Source organism: Haliotis cracherodii, unplaced genomic scaffold (assembly GCF_022045235.1).
Source record: "Haliotis cracherodii isolate W230 unplaced genomic scaffold, xgHalCrac1.p SCAF_1, whole genome shotgun sequence".
NCBI classification, from domain to species: domain Eukaryota; kingdom Metazoa; phylum Mollusca; class Gastropoda; order Lepetellida; family Haliotidae; genus Haliotis; species Haliotis cracherodii.
The window spans coordinates 30,445,673-30,464,902 of NW_027266264.1; the positions used below are offsets into that span (position 1 = coordinate 30,445,673).

At 41.5% G+C, this 19,230-nt stretch overlaps 1 protein-coding gene across 2 annotated transcripts; it reads right to left on the reverse strand.

The window, feature by feature from the left end:
- Positions 1-5,641: 5,641 nt before the first annotated feature.
- LOC139463272 (IgGFc-binding protein-like) lies at positions 5,642-12,496 on the reverse strand. Of its 2 annotated transcripts, none has more exons than XM_071244571.1 (6): positions 12,410-12,496; positions 11,987-12,047; positions 9,642-10,874; positions 8,924-9,241; positions 7,466-7,603; positions 5,642-6,929 (listed from the first exon to the last, which is right to left on the reverse strand). In XM_071244571.1, the coding sequence occupies exons 2-6, from the start codon at positions 12,042-12,044 to the stop codon at positions 6,823-6,825; spliced, it is 1,854 nt and encodes a 617-aa protein (XP_071100672.1). In that variant the 5' UTR covers positions 12,045-12,047; positions 12,410-12,496; the 3' UTR covers positions 5,642-6,822. The 2 variants fall into 2 exon arrangements, with proteins under 2 accessions (XP_071100672.1, XP_071100673.1); XM_071244572.1 differs by having other exon boundaries at positions 6,847-6,929; positions 7,401-7,603.
- Between the last annotated feature and the right edge of the window lie 6,734 nt (positions 12,497-19,230).

Here is a 19,230-nt window from a genome sequence, read left to right on the forward strand (position 1 = left end):
ACGTATGTATAATGATGAAAGAATCATTCCTATGTACACACTGCATTTGTGAATCTGGACCTTATACACGACCTTATCAGGAGCAAAATATCGCTTCTTTGTACTTCTTTCATATGAGGGGGTACGGGTGGCCCAGTCGTTTAAGGCGCTGCGATTCGCTGTGCAGAGTCGCGTCCCTTGGGCACACCAGAAACCTATGATTGTGGGTTCGAATCCCGGTTCGCCCCGATTATGTTTCTAGGTTTGTCAGCACCATACCCGTGATCGAGGGTTTCGCCGAAGTGGTAATCGTCTGAGACGTGCATCACTTCGGGCTTTCCTCCCACATTAAGCTGACACACCGTGATATAACTGGAATACTGTTTGAAGCGGCGTTAAACCCAACTCACTCACTCACTCTTTGATATGACAGGCATTGACTTCAGGTAATCAATAAGTATGTCAGTATGACCGAAAATTATCAGTAAAAATCTCTTACAGTTTGAAAAATAAAATGAAGTTTACATATACTCACTGTGAAATGGAAAACCACTCTTTTGATCGTGTGTGAGTGAGTGGGTATGGCTTTACGCCGGGTTTAGCAACATTTCTGCAATATCACGGCGACGGATACCAGAAATAAACTTGACACTTTGACCGTGTGTGATCGCGTGAGACGTACACAGGTAGTACTGAAGCTAAGGGAGGCTCTCTCGTATAGACAACTGTAATACAAGATAGTTACGAATGCGATGCGGATGTGAAGGATGCATGATGGGTCACAAGGAGGAAAATGTTGTATTCCAGTTCAAATATAGCACGCATCGTGTGTTTCATGTTGCAAGTGAGTGGTTATCGCGCCGAAAACATTGATATGATGATAAAAAAAGACCTTTATGTGCACGCGGCGACAGATAAACAGATCAAAGGATCATTACCATATGTTCACATGAAATTTGTGGATCCTGATTCACTGTTGACGTCACATTGTGAATGACGTCATAAATGCTCTGTTGTGACGTTACTTCATAATATCTATCATTAACAAAACAGGTTGCCTCGCATCCTTTTTGGGTAGGAGACTTAAAGGTCCATGACTCAACAACGGCGTCCATCTCGTCTGAGTTACATGATATTGTCACACGATTCCATATGGATAATTTAATGCGACTGGATTATATTCAAAACAACGTTGAATTGATTGATTGCCTTCTTTTAACTTGTCATTACGTCAGGTTTGCTGGCACACTCCGGCGCCGTAGTGACAAAACACCACTGTCACAGGCTAATTTGCATAACACGTGACCGGACTTTCCCTTGTTTGTATACAAACGAGCTTTTTCAGGAATCAGAATAGAACGGACTAATGCAAGTACTTAGGGGCGCTTTACATCTTGTTTTGCATATTTATATAAATATGCTACTACAACCGTGACATTGAGTTGCATGACTATAACATATTTACACATCAAAATGACCGTATCGCTCGCTCTCCGTAGGGCTTCGATGACAGCACGTGGAGCCGTACAACCAATGTAAACATAGGATAACTACGCAAATGGAAATAGTTTTTCACGATTTAGGATATTTTCGCAATGAAAGTTAACAATTCTATGACACATGTTTATCTAGATGTGGAGACTTGTCAAAATTGAAACAGATGAAAAACATATGCAATATCTTGAATGGACTGTGTAAGATGTGACGAATCGTTACATGGCGCTGGCCTGTGGCAGAGGTACTATATTGGTCGCATGGAACTCTATGTAGGAGAGTGGTTTGCTGGAGTACCCTTTAGTTCTCTTTCACGAAAGAGTGAAGGACGTGGGCTTTAGGTCATTGTTTTAAAGGTGAGATGAGGTGAAATGGGGTTTAACGTCGCGTCCAAGATTATTGCACTTTATATAGCGACGTGCATGCACGTGTGTGTGTGGCTGCTTGTACTAGTCCGGACTGATGCCGATTTATAGTGCTAGCTCATTGAAACACCATGCCGCAGTTTAACATGAATACCCCACTTAGACACAGTATACTGACTCCGAGCCGACCAGTCCTTGTTTTAGCCCCTTAATGCCGAGCGCCAGACAGGGTAACAACAAGTACCATCTTTTAACGTCCTTTGGTATGACGCGGTCGGGGATCGAACCCCGGACCTTCTGCTCTCCGGGCGAAGCTCTACCACTAGACCACGTAGGCGGTGTTGTTTTAAAGGACATACCATTATCGGTATTTGTTGTCTGGCTATGGCAGGTTGGAGCGAGCGAGCGAGTGAGCGAGTGTCATGTTTAGTTACCATTTACCATTTTGTTTCAAACTATCAGTAGTTCCATTGTAATTATGGTAAAAGGTAGCACCATGAGTCACTTTACGCTGGGCTTTCGCCGCGTTATATCGCATTTTACCCATTATACCGCGTTATATCGCATTATACCCACTGTTGACCTTCGAAAATACTGTGAAGTAGTAGTAAAATGTTTCATACATACAATGGTGAAGAACACATTGATTGCTCGCTGCATTGCACAAGTGCGCGAGCAAGTATTTGAACTGTATTTCGGTTAAAATGCGGCTTGTCAGCTTGGTTTGGGAGGCAAGCCCGAGGTGATGCAGGTCTTTGACGTGTACCACTTAGGTGAGCACGGATGTGGTTTTTGGGACATCCCAGAGGAGCAACTCTACGCAGCGAAAAGAAGTATCTTAGCACTCTTAATCACTCGTATCACTTCATCACAGATGCTCGATGCTCTGTTTCCAATAACTAACACTGATCGCATCACACACCGAACACGCCCGTTGCCTCTACATGATTTGTTGACTTCCGGAATCCCATATGTTCCATTTCCCGTTCTGTTATCAACCTTTCTGTGTGCTCCATGTTTTGTAAATATGTTGATGTACATTAATAAATACTATCCGGAATTAAAGTTGTTTACGGGAGAGACATTATGACAACTACCATTTAATTATAAAATCAATTATATTAAATAAGTTGATATTAAATAGGTCATAGATAGGATAGAATCATGTACAATAAAGTACGGTTATAACGAACTCAAAGGGACCACTAATTTTAGTTCGTTATAACCGTAGTTCGTTATAAGCATATATACAGCATAACTACAGCAAATAGTCGGGACCAAAAAGTAAGTTCGTTATATCCGTCAGTTCGTTATAAGCATGTTCGTTATAACCGTAGTTTACTGTACTTCCAAAAGGATTTTTACATACCATGAAGTGAACTTTGCTGTCGTTTAACATATGCTACACCAGTTTGTTAAATTTCAAATTGCACAACCATTGGATGATAAGAATAAGATCCTTCAGAAATGTTAACTATTCCAATATTAAAAAACACACTGCAGAAATGGTAACAATTCCTACATTTTCAGTAAATATCCTCTAGTTTGTGTTAATGTCACTGTTCCCTCGCCCAGAGCTGTATGATCACAATGTCATTGTAATGTCAATACATAGAGATTATTCGCTGACTATGCTGCGCATATAGTTCGAATACAATTGTATTATGGGAGTCTTTAACAATACAATCGCATAGTAAATGTAATCTATAAGGAAGAAGATCCTTTGGTTAGCATAAAACATATCTTGTGCCTAGTATATGATACGAAAAAATACGAGTGTAATACTTTCTTTTTCTTATAATGTCCTGCTTAAACAAGTCGATGTTTCGGATGTATTTTACGCAATTAAGTAACCTTAGAAACAGCGTATGAATATAATGTTTGAGTGAACCGCCCCATGTACCGAACAGTGTCACATGGTTTGGGACCATGTGGTTTCCTCTACATTCTCCACACATTGGGAAAACCGCTGTCTAAATTAAGGGAGAATGTTACTCAACAGTTTATAAAGCAGGCAGACATTGAATCGATTCATTTTGCCTAAATAAAGTTCCTGCTTGGCCTCATTTGCATAATTATATGCTCCTGATATCCAGCTTATCTGATTGGTTGATGACATTGATAACACTATGCATCATATGATAAAGAACCTGTATCCAAACATATGTAATAAACGTAATTCACTAGTCACCTACCGCAATTACAGTCGCCATGACATTGCATATGTGCGTGTATGATTATTCAAGTGTCTATGTGTTTTTTCATAACCACCACAGCGAGTATACAGTTTCAGCTTTCTGGGTGTCAAAACACATTTTTATAGATTTGTCACAATTGAATTTAATACCTCCAACACGTTTAATAACCTGAAACAACTGAAAACTCATCAACATATTACAAGCGTTATCAAAACCATACAAAGCTGAACACAGTTGCCAAATCACAACTATGATGCTTGTATCAAATGCATCACCATCGAACAAAACCATTTCTTGTTTGTTTCGTTTATCAGACATGGATGAAAAGTTAGGGGGGGGGGGGTCATGTGGGGCCTTGGGTGGCCCAGTCGTCTAAAGCGCCGCGATTCGCTGTGCAGAGTTGCGTCCTTTGGGCATGCCAGAAACCTATGATTGTGGGTTCGAATCTCGGTTCGCCCCGATTATGTTTCTAGGTTTGTCAGCACCATTGCCGTGCTCGTGGGTTTCAACTCACTCACTGACACTGGATGAAAACTTTCCTTTGCCGGCAGTTAAGATGACTCACCACACAGACACAATTAGGACACTCGGCCTGCCAGGAAGTTGGAGTAGACAGTCATTATAGTAGGATGGGCCTTGATGGTGGTAACACCAAGGCCTCCTCAGTAAACTGAATACATTAAACAAAACCATGGAAGTAAACTTGGATTGGAAGAGACATTGAGGCGTCAGTTGGAGCCACCTTCGTTATAGAGTATGCAGTACACACAACATATGGCAGTGTACTGTACCTAATGACATCTTGTATATGATACGCACAGTGCGGCCTGCTTCCCCGTGCATAGACTCAGACCAGATGTATCCGCTGGGCGGATGTCCACACTACTTATAAGCCTGCTACTAATTACCAGAATAATTTTTAAATGATATCACCCTTTCTTCTCTCATTTGTAATTGTCAGTTAAGTTAACTTGACGCAAAGCGAACTTTCTGAACAGCCACGTTATTACTTTATTGTTGACTCGTAAAGATCCGGGGTAGAATAGGTCCTCAGCAACCCATGCTTGCCGTAAAAGGGAACTATGCTTGTCGCAAGAGGTGATTAACGGGATCGAATGGTCATGTCATCATATCCCAATTACGTTGATCGATGCTCATGATGTCAATCACTGGAGCCGATCAGTCTTTGTTTTTGCCCCTTAGAGCCGTGCGTCAGACACAGTAACAACAAGTTTCTTTTAACGTTTTTTGGTATGACGCGGCCGGGTATCGTACCCCGGACCTTCTGCTCTCTGAGCGGTCGTTCTACCACCAGACCACGGAGGTTGTCGGATGTATGGAGACATGGGAGTATATGAAGGTCACAATGGATAACGGAAGACCATGAATAACATGGTTTGACATGGAAGTCATTAAAGGTATATGTTCCACAAAGACAGATCAGTGTGTGCGCTTTTCGTGACAGTGTAAAACTCTCTAGTGTAATAAATAATCAATTCCATCAACTTATTTGAAAACAGAGTTCTTTTATTCCAGGTACAAATGGACATATTCAATAGTCAGTACGATTAAATTATAAATATAAGCTACTATGTACATGTATTTACAAGCCTAAGGTCGTACATATTGACATATACATATGAACGTACGCTACAGGGTGTATGACGTGTTATATGTTACAGTATAATATGTTATAGGGTGTCGTTCGTGAGGTTACAATGTTGTAAACTATAATTGCTGTCTCACATGGTAATGTTATATGCACATTATATTGTACACTAAAGAGAACCAGATATTTTATACCTATGCAATTCAAGATATCGTCTTTAGATTGTTGTGTTTATTTTTTTAAGAAATCGACCAAAACATTCATAAGAAATCACTGCTAAAATCAGAGCCGATTTTTCGATTCCTTCGATATCATGAGCAGGTGTTTATGACTCACTATCAAATAGTGGTGATACCAGGTGTTCGCGAAAAGGTGAGCGTATCCTATCCCACCGTTGGCACCCGTCACAAACTCATACAAAGGCAAGTCAACTATTACATGAACGTGAACAAAAGGGAATTGCATGGGACATCATTATTGTCACTGATGCGTCGAATTAGGAAATGTCCTACACATGTCTACCATAAAAGTTTTTGAAAGCTTTACTGAGGCCTTGATCAAACATCTTTTGAACAAGAGTCGTATGAGATTCTTAGAAACCTTGGTAAAAAGAGCATGCTCGTGAACATTTCATTTTGCTGATACAAAAACTAGTACTCGGTGACTTCAAATGACGGAAACTATACACAAAATTCACTCAGTCACTCACTGTATTCCGGATGTGGTAAGAGGCGACTAACGGGATCGGGTGGTCAGGCTCGCTGACTTGGTTGATGCATGTCATCGTATACCAATTGCGTGGATCGATGCTCTTGATGTCAATCACTGGATTGTCTGGTCCAGACTTGATTATTTACAGACCGCCTGTATTACAAGCTGGAATATTGCTGAGTGCGGCGTTAAACAACAAACTAACAAACAAACAAACAAATCACACTTTGAGGTGCCATTCCTCTCTTTTTACAAACAAACAGGTAGTTGAACTGAAAGCCACGAACTCCTCACAGGACAACACGGTGAAGGGTATGGAGGTTTACACGACCAGTAAAAACGTCCATGGCGCTCACCCTATAATGTGACAATTCCATTCTGTGACAGTTCCATTGGTATGCTCAACGAAGGTGTAACCTAATTGCACGTTGCATTATGATCACTATGGAGACTGCTGGACCAATCGCTACAGTGGAAGTCTGTCGTATATGTGAGGGTTGAACACCACGCTGATGTTCGGGTCCATGCTGTCGTATCCACGGTTGCTATGTGCCGGGGGAAGCGACTGGTCATCTACAAACCAAGAAAAGCAAAATGAGAAACACATCAACAGCGTCACTCTTTCATTGGTAATCTTTCTAAAGGGGCACGGGGTCGTTGAAATTCGTTGTGCAGAGTTGCGTCCCTTAGGCTTGCCAAAAATCTATGATCGTGAAAATGTTTTTAGGTTTGTCAGCACATTGCCAGAGTTCGTGGATTTTACCAAAGTGGTAAACGTATTAACACCCGTACCATAGCGACTTTCGCTACACAATGCCGCTTCATACACAACTCTCATTTCACTCGCTCACTCACTCACTCAATTTGTGAAACCTATTTTTAGTCCATCGACAAAATATGGATGGATCGGCGTGGAATCTAACTCACTCTTTTTTTATGAAAACACCTCCAATTCTTAAGCTTTAATGTCCATGTCTAATTATAACTGATAATTATATACCCGAATTAACAAAATAACAATGATATGATGTAAATTTGTCATACACAATCACCGCTGGTGCAGGTATATTTTAAGTCAGGAGCTTGATGTCAGAATGTCCCTTGCATACCCTCTTTCTCACGGAATCCTCTCCTCCAGAAAAAGAATACAGCAACAGCAACTGCCAACAGCAACACTACAGCAATAGATCCAACGCCGACTCCGATTCCGACTCCAAGCCCTTCTTCAAACCCATCACCTACAACGCCTATAGGATATAAGGGAATAATATAGTTTTATGATAATACAACAGATACTGAATCCAAATGTACATGATACATAGTTGTAACTAAATACTAAATTAAGAACCATATGTAATAATTTAAAGATCGCTCAGTGAAACAACATGTCTCTTCCAAACAATCCGAATTTATCACTTTTGTCTTAATCTTAAGACGAAACTAGCGTTGTATAAAAGGACACAAGGAAGCGATTATTTATATATTTCAAAGACGGACCTGAGATTTCTGAAACAAATAATGTTTTGTTGCACAATTTTTTACTTATTACAAAATCTTGAAATCTACTTTTTGGTTTGTTGTATGTAGACAACAGAGCCCGTTACAGTGATACTGTGGATAGTTCAAGTTTACCGTTGAAACAATGTTTTTCTTTTAATTATTATCTAGTCACGTTTAATAACGTAGATAATGCCTCGTTGTGATACTCATAAATATATATATATATATATAGGGAAGTAAAGAGGGTCAAACAGTACGTGTTTGTTTGTTTTTTACGCCCCAATCAGCAATATTCCAGCTATATGATGGCGGTCTGTAAATAATCGAGTCTGGACCAGACAATCTAGTGATTGACATCATGAGCATCGATCCACGCAATTCGGATACGATGACATGCCAACCAAGTTAGCGAGCCTGACAACCCGATCCCGTTAGACGCCTCTTACGACAAACATGGTCGTCTTTTATGGCAAGTATGGGTTGCTGAAGACCTATTCTACCCCAGATCGTCACGGGTCTGGGTTAAATACTGAGTCAAACAGAACTGTTACAGCATATTCGATCAAACGGAATTGCATACCTCGTCAAACAGTTTGGTCGTATACTGGGTCAAACAGTATAGTAGCGTCATGCTTTACTCGTACTACTCGACCGACATAGTACGCCGGTAGCCTGATGTCCTAACGCCATTAACCAATGAATTAAACTTAGTCTAGCTTAAACAATTAGTACTCTGTGAGATGACACATGTAGAATGCGTATACTTTGGGCCAATAAAACTGACATGTAAAAGATTACGTAAGTAGGTTAGGTGTAACGTTGCTTTGAACAGTATGTCTGTTATATCACCACGTGCAATCGTAATGTTGGAGGAAGACACAATGTGATGCTGGTCTTAAACACGTATCACAGCGATGAAGCCAAAATGCTTGCGTATGGCGCTGACAAACCAAGTATCATGACTTGGGTGAAAATAGGACAGTCCAAGAGATTTAACAGCCGTGAGAACGACAACACGTAAGGCATAAGGCACTGTTGCTAATTATATTTTTACGCTTTTTACATACCCTTTGCACAATGGACAAACATCGTTAGTCCTGTTGATGATATTTGGACGTCTTTGTAAATAGCTTTGCATGAGATTTCTGACAGATGGTCGCTGCAGGAGACAGTCAATGTGAAGACGCTCGTGAGCACCGTTTCTCCACGAACATCCTTTGACTCAGCCGCAACGTCATCTGTAACAGTTTGGTTGTCTTTCGTCCAGATGATCTCCGGATGTCCTCTCATGGGGTTGGTTGCACAGAGCAGCGTAAGGACATCGCCATCTGTTGCGGGTAGTCGGTTCCTTGTGGCATTTAGAAAGGCCACGGAAGTAAGGGAATCTGAAAATATTATAATCGCAAGAGTGAGTGATTTTGTTTTAAGGCGATTTGAACAGTATTTGTGTTAGATATCACGGCGTGTCTGTGTCATGTGGGAGGAAAGCCCGAAGAGATGCATGTCTCAGGCGTTTACACTTTGTTGAAACCAACGACCCGGATACAGTGCTAAGAAACCTTCATCAGGGCGAAATTTTGATTCGAACCATGGTCATAGGTGTCAGAACAGGGAAATCGCGGCGCCTTAAACGAAAGGTCCACCCAAAACACAAATTATTATTCAGTATAATTAAAACAAAAGACTTGTTCACCTTGTTATAATATTAAACAGATGCTTTGTAATATGAGCAGTAAATGTGCTTGGTATTCAGATGTAGGAAATTTGATATGACATGCAAATTACCATGTATCATTGGCCGGTCGAAATATCCATACATTTCAATGTTTCCAAGACCAGTTACCAACACCGCAAATTGACACACGGACGATTTGCTTCTAATGACTGTCATTGCAGACGGTGCCCGGAAGCTGGAGATGGAGGCGGTGTGGGAAGCTGTTGATGACGTTGTCCATGTTGTGTTGACATCTATGTCTGATGTACAGTTGGGGTTTGTGATGAGGGTGATATGACGCGTGTAATTTACCTGACTGATTTCAATGTCTGGTACGAGATACACAGTGCCATAATCATCAACAGATGGAACTATGGCGGAGAAGGCTTGGAACCCAACATGGTTTCCTGACGTCAGTTGTACCAGAATAGGCTGAGAACTCTTGACATAAGTTATCTCAGAATTATTGAAGTCTTCATCCTTGAACTCTGCTTCATTCAGAATAATTGATGTTTTAGCAGTGGGCGTTTCGGTAGTGATGTGGGTGGCATTGTTCTTTGCCACAATCCGAATTTTATATTTATCCATTATTGGCACAGGGGATACAATGAAATTAGTTCCCCAACCACTAACCCCAGGAATCTGATTTTGAACGGCATCTCCGTGATTCAGAGGATAATCCAATGCAGGAGATCCAGAAAACACTGCTACAGGACTACTACCCACGACTGTCGTCCCTCCCATGTCGCAGTTGTGATATTCAGTCGATGATGAAGATGCAATCTGAAGGACATGCCTCTTCTGCAGGACTGTAGTCAGCCGTCTTCCTCGGCTATACGTATTGCCCTTAAAAGAGTACGAGCAATTGGACATCATGTCAATATGTATGGTGATATTGTCCGTGGCAGCAACAACCCCCAGTATGGCATTCTGTGGTACTGATGGTATGATGTATTTGGTGGAAAGAGACTGAAGAGGGAGCGCGGTATAAGCATCAGCAGTTCCTTCCATTTGTCTTCGAAAGAAAACTCTCAAAATAACTTCTACTTTGCAGTCTAGGTATATTGCTCGTTTCTCGATGTAACTTCCGAAGTTCAGTACTCTTGCTAAAGGGATATTAAACTGCGTTACGCGGTTATCTCCTTGAAGCCTGACATCATGCTCCGTCCCATCACTGTCTGTCACAGTGCACAGCCCTTCTTGTGTATGTCCGATGAGGAGGTATCCGGTGGTCTTTTGGTTATTGAACGCAGGAAGCAATGCAACAATAAACTGTTTCCCACTGTAAATATTTAGACTCCTACCTAGAAGACAATTTATGGTATTATTACTCCACGAACTCATAGCAAACAACGTTTCATTTATAGTATACATCATGATAAATTATTTAAATATAAGTGACAAAACTCTTTCAATAATCTTTAGAAATCTCTGTTAAAAGCAGCGTCCATTGTGCGATTCCCGCTATGTTAGAAGCATGTGTTAATGAATCACTACCAGATAGTAAAGTTATCGGGTGCGTGCGAAAAGGTAATCGTTTGTTCGTTTCAACCAAACTATCTTCGGTACTCATGCACTTCAATGTTTACTGATGACTAATACCAAATTGGTTAAGTTATATAGATATCTTTTTCAAGGAGAAAATACAGTGCAGTAACATAATATACTTTCAACTTCAGAACAGCCTTTCTTGATGGTAACAATGGTTGTATTGCTGGTAGAAAAAGAGAACTTATACAGAAGCGTTAGGACAAAGCTGTCGGAAACAATTAGGTGAGGTGAAGTGAAACGCAGTTCAAGTCCCGTTCAAGTTCATTTCATCTATGTGGCGACGTGCAGGCGTTCGCGTGCGTGCGTGCATGCGTGCGTGCGTGCGTGCGTGCGTGCGTGCGTGAGTGCGTGCGTGTGTGAACATTACAGTATGTGTCGTGCCCAAACCCCGAATTGTCGGTATTGGACAGCACCACAAAGATCCCTGATACCTCGGAACGTAGCCAGTGGAGTGGTATGATGCTTTATGTACCAGCATGCGTACGTTCGTTCGTTCGTTCGTTCGTGCGTGCCTGCCTGCGTGCGTGCGTGCAAGAACCGACCAGTCCTTATTTCCACCCCTCATGCCGAGCGCCAGCAGGGTAACAAGAAGTACCATCCTTTAGCGTCTTTCTTCTAAAGTGTGAGGCGGCCGGGGATCGAACCCCTGGCCTTCCGCGATCCTCTAGACCATGGATGCGGTCTACACAGTTAGGTACATTTGTAAGCGAATCAGAAGCCAGACGGTGTGTGTACTGTAGACATGTTCTAACTTGGATGAGTTCCAATACAGGTCACATTTAATTGAAACATAGAATTATAATCTGCAATATGTCTCATATTCATAGGTAAATCAATAAATGGAGCGAGGTAGACTAAATGTTACCTTCAAAAATGTTGCCCAAAACAGCAACTGTTATCAGCATGAAATTAATGCTCGCCATATCCTAAACGAAAGACAAACAATAAGATAAGGCAAGGTTGTGTGCATGATATACGGGGTGAGTGAGTGAGTTGGGTTTAACGCCGCTTTGAACAGCAATCCAGTTATATCACGGCGTATGTCAGCTTAATGTGGGAGGCAAGTGATGACGTTTACCACTTTGGTGAAACCCACGGGTATGGTGCTGACAAACCACCGATCATAGGGTTCTGGTGTGCCAAGGGACACAACTCTTTCGGTGCCTCAGACGACTGGGCCACCCATGCCCCTATACATTAAGTAGCTACATACTTCTATCAGCATGTAAACATTGTCTCCATAGAAAATGTCATTTTCATCAAAGAAACAGGTAGTGTGTTTACTTACCACTGTATATCCACTGTTGATTATCGCGGCCCGTTTTACCGAGTTCCTTCAACGATGACTTATCTATGTAACTGTAAGTAGCTATACATATGTGGGTGTGTTTCATTTAAAGCTCTGTAGATTCTGTCAGCATTGTTCAACTATATATAAGTCATGTGAGATATATACGCACTGATGGGTTAATAGACATTTGAGACAATGCACGTTATGTGTGTGTGTCATGGGAGGCAAAGGTCGCTAGGACTGTAACAAGTGCAGTGCATGAACTGTTCTGGGCCTCGCACACTACTGATGTACCTCGCCGGGACTAAACCGGAGAAAGAAAATTAACAACGGCGAGAAATTCGGCGGAGCTCCGGCGAGAAAGCACTTGAAAAATCAGAATTGACTGTAGCAATACCGATGTAGTACCGGCGTTCCCGTTGTGATACCGTTGTGCTACCGATGTAAGAGCCGATGTGCTACAGAATACCACTTTTCTGTCACCTTAGTGTTACCGATGCGCCGCCGATGTTATACCGATGTACGACCGTTGACCGGAGCTATAACGGAGTGATATCGTTGCGCTACTGGTGTGACGTTGGAGCTCCGGTATCACATCGGCGGCGCATCGGTACTGCTTCGGTGGTATTCGGTAGTACTATGGTATCAGATCGGTGCCAGTACGATACACAATGAGGCTACCGGGGAGCCGCCGATCCATTACGGGGCGCTACCGGTGCCCTACCGACATTAACGAAGCCATACCAGAGTAGTGCCGTTGTACTGCCGTTGTAATGCCGTTGTAATGCCGTTATAGTCCCGTTGCTCGCTCCGGCAGCTTTCGGGCGGAAATTTTTGAGCTTGTTAAAAGAATTCTACCCTCGCCTGCCGTTGCTAACTTTTTCGCCGATGTTCTGACGATGTCCTGACGATGTGTTACCTTTCTTTGCGATGTGATACCGTTGCGCTGCCGTACTAGTACCGATCCCCGAAAACTGACAAATTTGCGCACCGGTATAGCTCCGGTGACCAAGCGTAAAGGCGGAAATTTCTGAGCATGATGAAAGTATTCTACCCTCGCCTGCCGTTGCCCACATATTTGGCCAATCTTCTTACGATGTCCTGACGATGTATTACCTTTCTTTGCGATGTGATACCGTTGCGCTGCCGTACTAGTACCGATCTCCGAAAATCGCCAAATGTGTGCACCGGTATTGCTCCGGCGACCCAAATCGGCTAGGTGTGACAGGCCCTTTCGGTAAGGGAAAGCGATTGGACAGTTATCCAGCAGGTAGTGAGGTGGGGTGGGGCTTAACGTCAAGGTTATTGCACTTATATAGCGCCATGCATCCACGTGCGTGTGTCTCCGGGCGGACGCTCAGTCCACTAGACCACGGACGCGGTCCTCAAGCGACGAGTGATTGAGTTTGGTTGTAAAGGCGGCTATGAACTGTAGTTTAAAGTATTTCAAATTTTATATTTGTTATAACATTTTCTTCGTAAAGTTCAGATTCTCTTACTGTTATGGGTCGAGTCCCGTCCGGGATTTGAACCTCACACTGCCAGAGTAAAGAAGTGTGCTGGCGAGTAGGTAGCTCACTTTGAGATTGTAGGTTCGAATCCCGCTACAGTACGAAGAAAGTGTTATCCCAAATATAACATTTGTTACATGTGACCACTTTCTAATTTAGCATTCTGTGTTCATAGCTTTCGGCCACGGGTGCCGTGCCAATTTACACATGTCAGAGGGGTACACAAAGTACGTGATCTAGACTACCAGTTGTCGGACCTTTATGTAAGTGGAAGCCTCGGTGGCTGAATGGGTTAGATCGCTGACTTTGTGTGCTGACGATTAGGTGTCCGACCCTAAAAGGTACGAGAACCTCTACTGTACGAAGAGTGAGTGAGTGAGTATGGTTTTACGTCGCTTGTAGCAATATTCCAGCAATATTACGGCGGGGGACACCAGAAATGGGCTTCACACATAGTACCCATGAAGGGAATCGAACCCGGGTGTTCGGCGTGACGATCGAACGCTTTAATCACTAGGCTACGCGACCGCCCCTACGAAGAGAGCGTTATCCCAAATATACCGTTTATTACATTTGACCAATTTCTAAATGGCATTGTGTGTTCATAGTATTTCCGTCATGTCACGTTGTTGTTTGTAGTTTAACGCCACACTCAGCAATATTCCAGCTATATTGACGGCGGTCTGTAAATAACCCAGTCCAGACCAGATACAGAGGTCTCTGATAGTGTGGTATCCTGTCCCACCGATCGCACCCGTCACAAAAACAGAACCAACGTATCAACATCTACTTGACACAATTTGGACAACAAAATGCTTTCAAAATACATGTTCTGATTATTTAAAAAATTAACAAAAAGATATAAATGAACAATTTCACATGACCTAGTTTATATGCTTGATATGTGTTTTCGACACGACACAGCCAACATCTAATCAAGATTTAACTCTACTATATAACATTCAAAATCCTAAACAAAATAAACAAACAAACAAACAAACACACACAAATTATATGAATCCATAAAAATATACTTTGGCCGATACTATTAGGCTACTATAATATGTCGCAAAGGCCACTGTATGTGATGGTTTGTTTGTTGGATAAAGCCATGCTCAGCTAGATGTATGTGACAATTGCCTGAAGGTAACTGAGCCTGGGCCAGACAAACCAATGATTAATATTATGAGCAACGAAATACACGGTCGAGTATCAGCCAAGACAGTCTGACCATCCTGACCACCCGATCCACAAGCATAATTTGGTAAGGACATATTCTAACCCTGAATCTCCACTAAGGTACGTGAAAGACCGTTCAGTCTGACATCCAACACATCTACTTTGTGCAAGCCAGCACGTGGACAGAAAATATGACTTTGTTAGAAAATTTTAAAAAATAAATTATTATGCACGTATACAAGCATAAATCGCACAGAAAAATGAAGAAAGAAGCGCGGTGAAAGCACGATAAAACACTACCATGATGTCATTTCTGGGGAATCGAACATGCGCTGTCAACTGTCATAAATTGGACGACATTAATGTTGAGGGGAAAGTGTGTAGTGAGTTTTTCCCCATAGGTGTAGATGGGCAACGTTGATAAACGCAATGGCCGACCGATCGTACCCAAATGTGGGAGATATATGACAATTGGTATTGGGGAAAAATGTGAAAACTGTGAGAATATCTGGGAAATATCAAACTTAACCCACCTGTTCATAAAATGGACTTTGCCGAGATCGGATTGTACTCATGGAGTCATCATTATTTTAAGACGGGTAAATATATTTAAAGCTTGTACATCTTATTAATATCCTCAGGGAGCCTGTATATAAAGTTGATATCTCATGATATCTCAGTCGTTTATTTCCTATATAACACGTATTCATTGTTCACGTGAAATGTCTTTGGCAAACCCGATGTAAATAAAAGCGTCAAACACTTCCATAATCGTAGGAAATATCTTATAAAACCAGATTCCATTGTACAAGAGATAGTTGAAATGGCGTTCACACATTGTACCAATGTGACAGAATCAATACCGGCATTCAGCGAGACAAGCTGACGCTTTAAACACTATAGTATCCCATCATCTGCTTAGGTTGTGACAAGTTTAAGTGACATCCTCATGACAGCAGCGAAAGCCCGTTTGTTTGGGTTTTGTTAATCCGGAATGCCCGCTGGAAGGACGAAGGAGGTTCATATACACAAAGACGTACATACATCATTAATATACACAAGGGAAATACCTCCTTAATAATGATTGATTCATGCTGATTCTTTTAAAACGGTTATTAAATTGGAATATACAGCCCGGTTTGGGTTCATAGAAAAATTTGAAATACTTTCTAAAGCGCATGTAAAATATAATAACGATTTACATGAACTGACAAACAGTTACGTCACACAGTGGACAAACGGTTTCTAATGATTAGAAAAATATAGATTTATGTAGTTTTAGTCTTCCTAATACCATTTATTATAAAAAAAACTTATAAAATTTTATTATCACCATCACCCCAGTATATAATACAATATAAACGAGCATTTGTTTCTGTTTACACACGACATGACGCTTTCTCATATCAGACAATAATGCATTCTACATGTTTGCCTTTTCTTCGATGCATTACTACCTTAAACCTAATAAGATAATCATTGTATGTAAGCATCACTACATTAATTGTTTGTTCAAGTTTGTTTGTCTGTTGTTTAACGCCACACTCTGCAATATTCCAGCTATATGACGGCGGTCTGTAAATAATCGAGTCGGGACCAGACAATCCAGTGATTGATATCATGAGCATCGATCCACGCAATTTGGATCGATGACATGCATCAAACCAAGTCAGCGAGCCTGTGGCCTTTTACGGCAAGCATGGGTTGCTGAATACCTATTCTACCCAGGAATCTTCACGGGTCTTTTTGTTGTTTAAAGAACCTGGTGCAATATTAAACAATGTTAGATAAAAGGCCAGTATGTTAACAGGGGTCGTTATCTGTCCGAACCGTGCATCAGCAGTACTATCAACTTTTGTCTTGACTCTGAAACCTGTAGCCATGTCCATTCCTCTTTTGAACCACCAAATACCCGTCTCAAGGATTAACCATAATCCTTAATACAATCAAAGAACTTTACGTTCACAGAAAGTATGTGAGACAAGTGGAGTTAATACAAAGTGAATTCTCAAAACCTGAAAGGATTAGCTTGACCTTTTGCAATCTCAGAAAAGAACCAAGTTCAATTCTGTCTGATATTTTACATGACAAACGTAAGGAAACACATCATTCCTTGATCCATAGGGCATTTGTTACTAAACGTGGTGAACATGGATATAATTACATGTCACTCTTCGGAGGTTCAGGACATTTATCAAAAACGAAAGCAAATTCCATCGGACGTTGACTGAGAAAATACTATGTGAAATGCTATACCTCTTCATTGATAACATCTTTGTGAAATTAAGCTATATGACATTTAGGCACCGTAGGCACAATAGTGCTCCCTTTCTTGCTGATCCGTTTCATTGTGCACACGAGTCGGATGTTTTCCTAAGATTGGCACTATTGAAAAAGGGGAATTTGGCTAAGAAGTTTACCGTTCAATAATGGTCAAATAGCCAATTCTCTCACCATGTCACACTGGGTTAAAAATAAGAACATCTGTTTCATATTTAGATCTATCCAAAAACATTCAGACTGATCAGACACTATCCACAAGACTTGATGAAAGAGGAGTATCTCAACAGTTCATCGGGCCCGGCCTGGGCTATGTGTGACCCTGCTATGAACATCATGAGAACAACTGATAAGATCCTTTTTCCATGTAAGCATACCTGTGCCACAAACAAAAACGTTTTCCCATTTCCTCACGGCCTATCGTTTGTTTGTCCATAACCACCCAGGATCAGGACACTGGTTTATCAGTTTTTACTGACTGACGTAGGCTGGGCATAGACATGAATAATTTTATAATATTATTGAATATTCAATATGTGAGTGAGTGAGTGAGTGAGTTATTATTATTACTTTTATTGTCCAAAACGACAAAGGGATTGGGCACAAGTGCAACACTTATTCCGGCCTTCTCCCTAAAGTGAGTTTGGATTAACACCACTTTTAACAGTATTCCAGTTATATCACGGCGTGTCAGCTTAATGTGAGAATAAAGCCCGGAGTGATGCAGGTCTCGGACGCTTACTTCTTCGGTGAAACAAAGGAGCACGGGTATGGGGCTGACAAACCTAGAAACATAATCGGGATGAACCGGGATTCGAACCCACAATCATAGGCTTCTGGCATGCCTCAAAGACGCAACTCTCCACAGCGAATCGCGGTGCCTTAGACGATTGGGACACCCGTGCCCCCTCATTATGTCAAAATATATTCATACATGTGCGTTCTTGTAAAATATAATGTGAAGGAATTAATTCCATTCCACCGACCTACTACTTCTACGAAAATATTTAAAACGTTTCTTACATTTCGATATTGTCTTTAACCCCACGAATCTGTTCGTCAAAAAGCATTTAGAATGTGGCATTGAGGCCGTTCCGTACCGCCCATGCATCGCAAGTGACACGCTATCTATACGATCAATACATGTGAACATTCTATTATCACTAAGACGTACAATGTAGTTAATGCAGATGTATTCAAATGTACGAAACTTAGACATGGGGTAACACAGACACCAGGAAAATTAATTATATAAACGATCCAACTATCTTATCTAACATGTAGGTTAACAAAGCGAGTAATTAATGCATACGATTTCTGTCACATTGGTTTCGCCCTCATTAAACTTACAAGATGTGCTGTTCAAAGCATGTCATTCAGGTCAAATATTATAGAATAATAATATTTTCTGTGTATAACCTGAATTCTGTAAGAGAAGGGTCCTCATCACACTAAGTATAGCGTTCATAAGGAAGCGGCCATTTAATATTCGGTGTGTGTGTTTTCGGGGGGAGGGGGGGGGGGGGGGGGGGGGTTGAACTATAACCATGCTTCAGACTGGTAAAAACTCCTCTGGTGCTAACACACAGAGAATAGCAAATGGTCAGTCCCTCAGATACTCCGTCCAAGGCATCGGAAAGTTGCAACAACATCGCCAATTACTCATGCATATGGAGGGTCTGTCGGCGATTAACGCAACTGATCACATATTTTTTTAAATATAAGTAAAATTTAATTCATTATTGCCTTGGCACTAGCAATACAGTAAGCTTTATGAATCTATATTCACCCATGACACCACATCTCAATGTTAACGAACGGACTTCTTAGACGTTGTCTAAATCTGGA

Bases quoted from the DNA above. Each gene is read 5' to 3' on its own strand.
- LOC139463272 (XM_071244571.1), bottom strand. From the start codon at position 12,044: ATGGCGAGCATTAATTTCATGCTGATAACAGTTGCTGTTTTGGGCAAC. The intron at 7,604-8,923 runs GTATGTAAAAAG...TATATCCTATAG, and splicing joins GTTTGTCCATTGTGCAAAGG to GCGTTGTAGGTGATGGGTTT. The intron at 6,930-7,465 runs GTATGCAAGGGA...CTTGGTTTGTAG, and splicing joins AGGATTCCGTGAGAAAGAGG to ATGACCAGTCGCTTCCCCCG.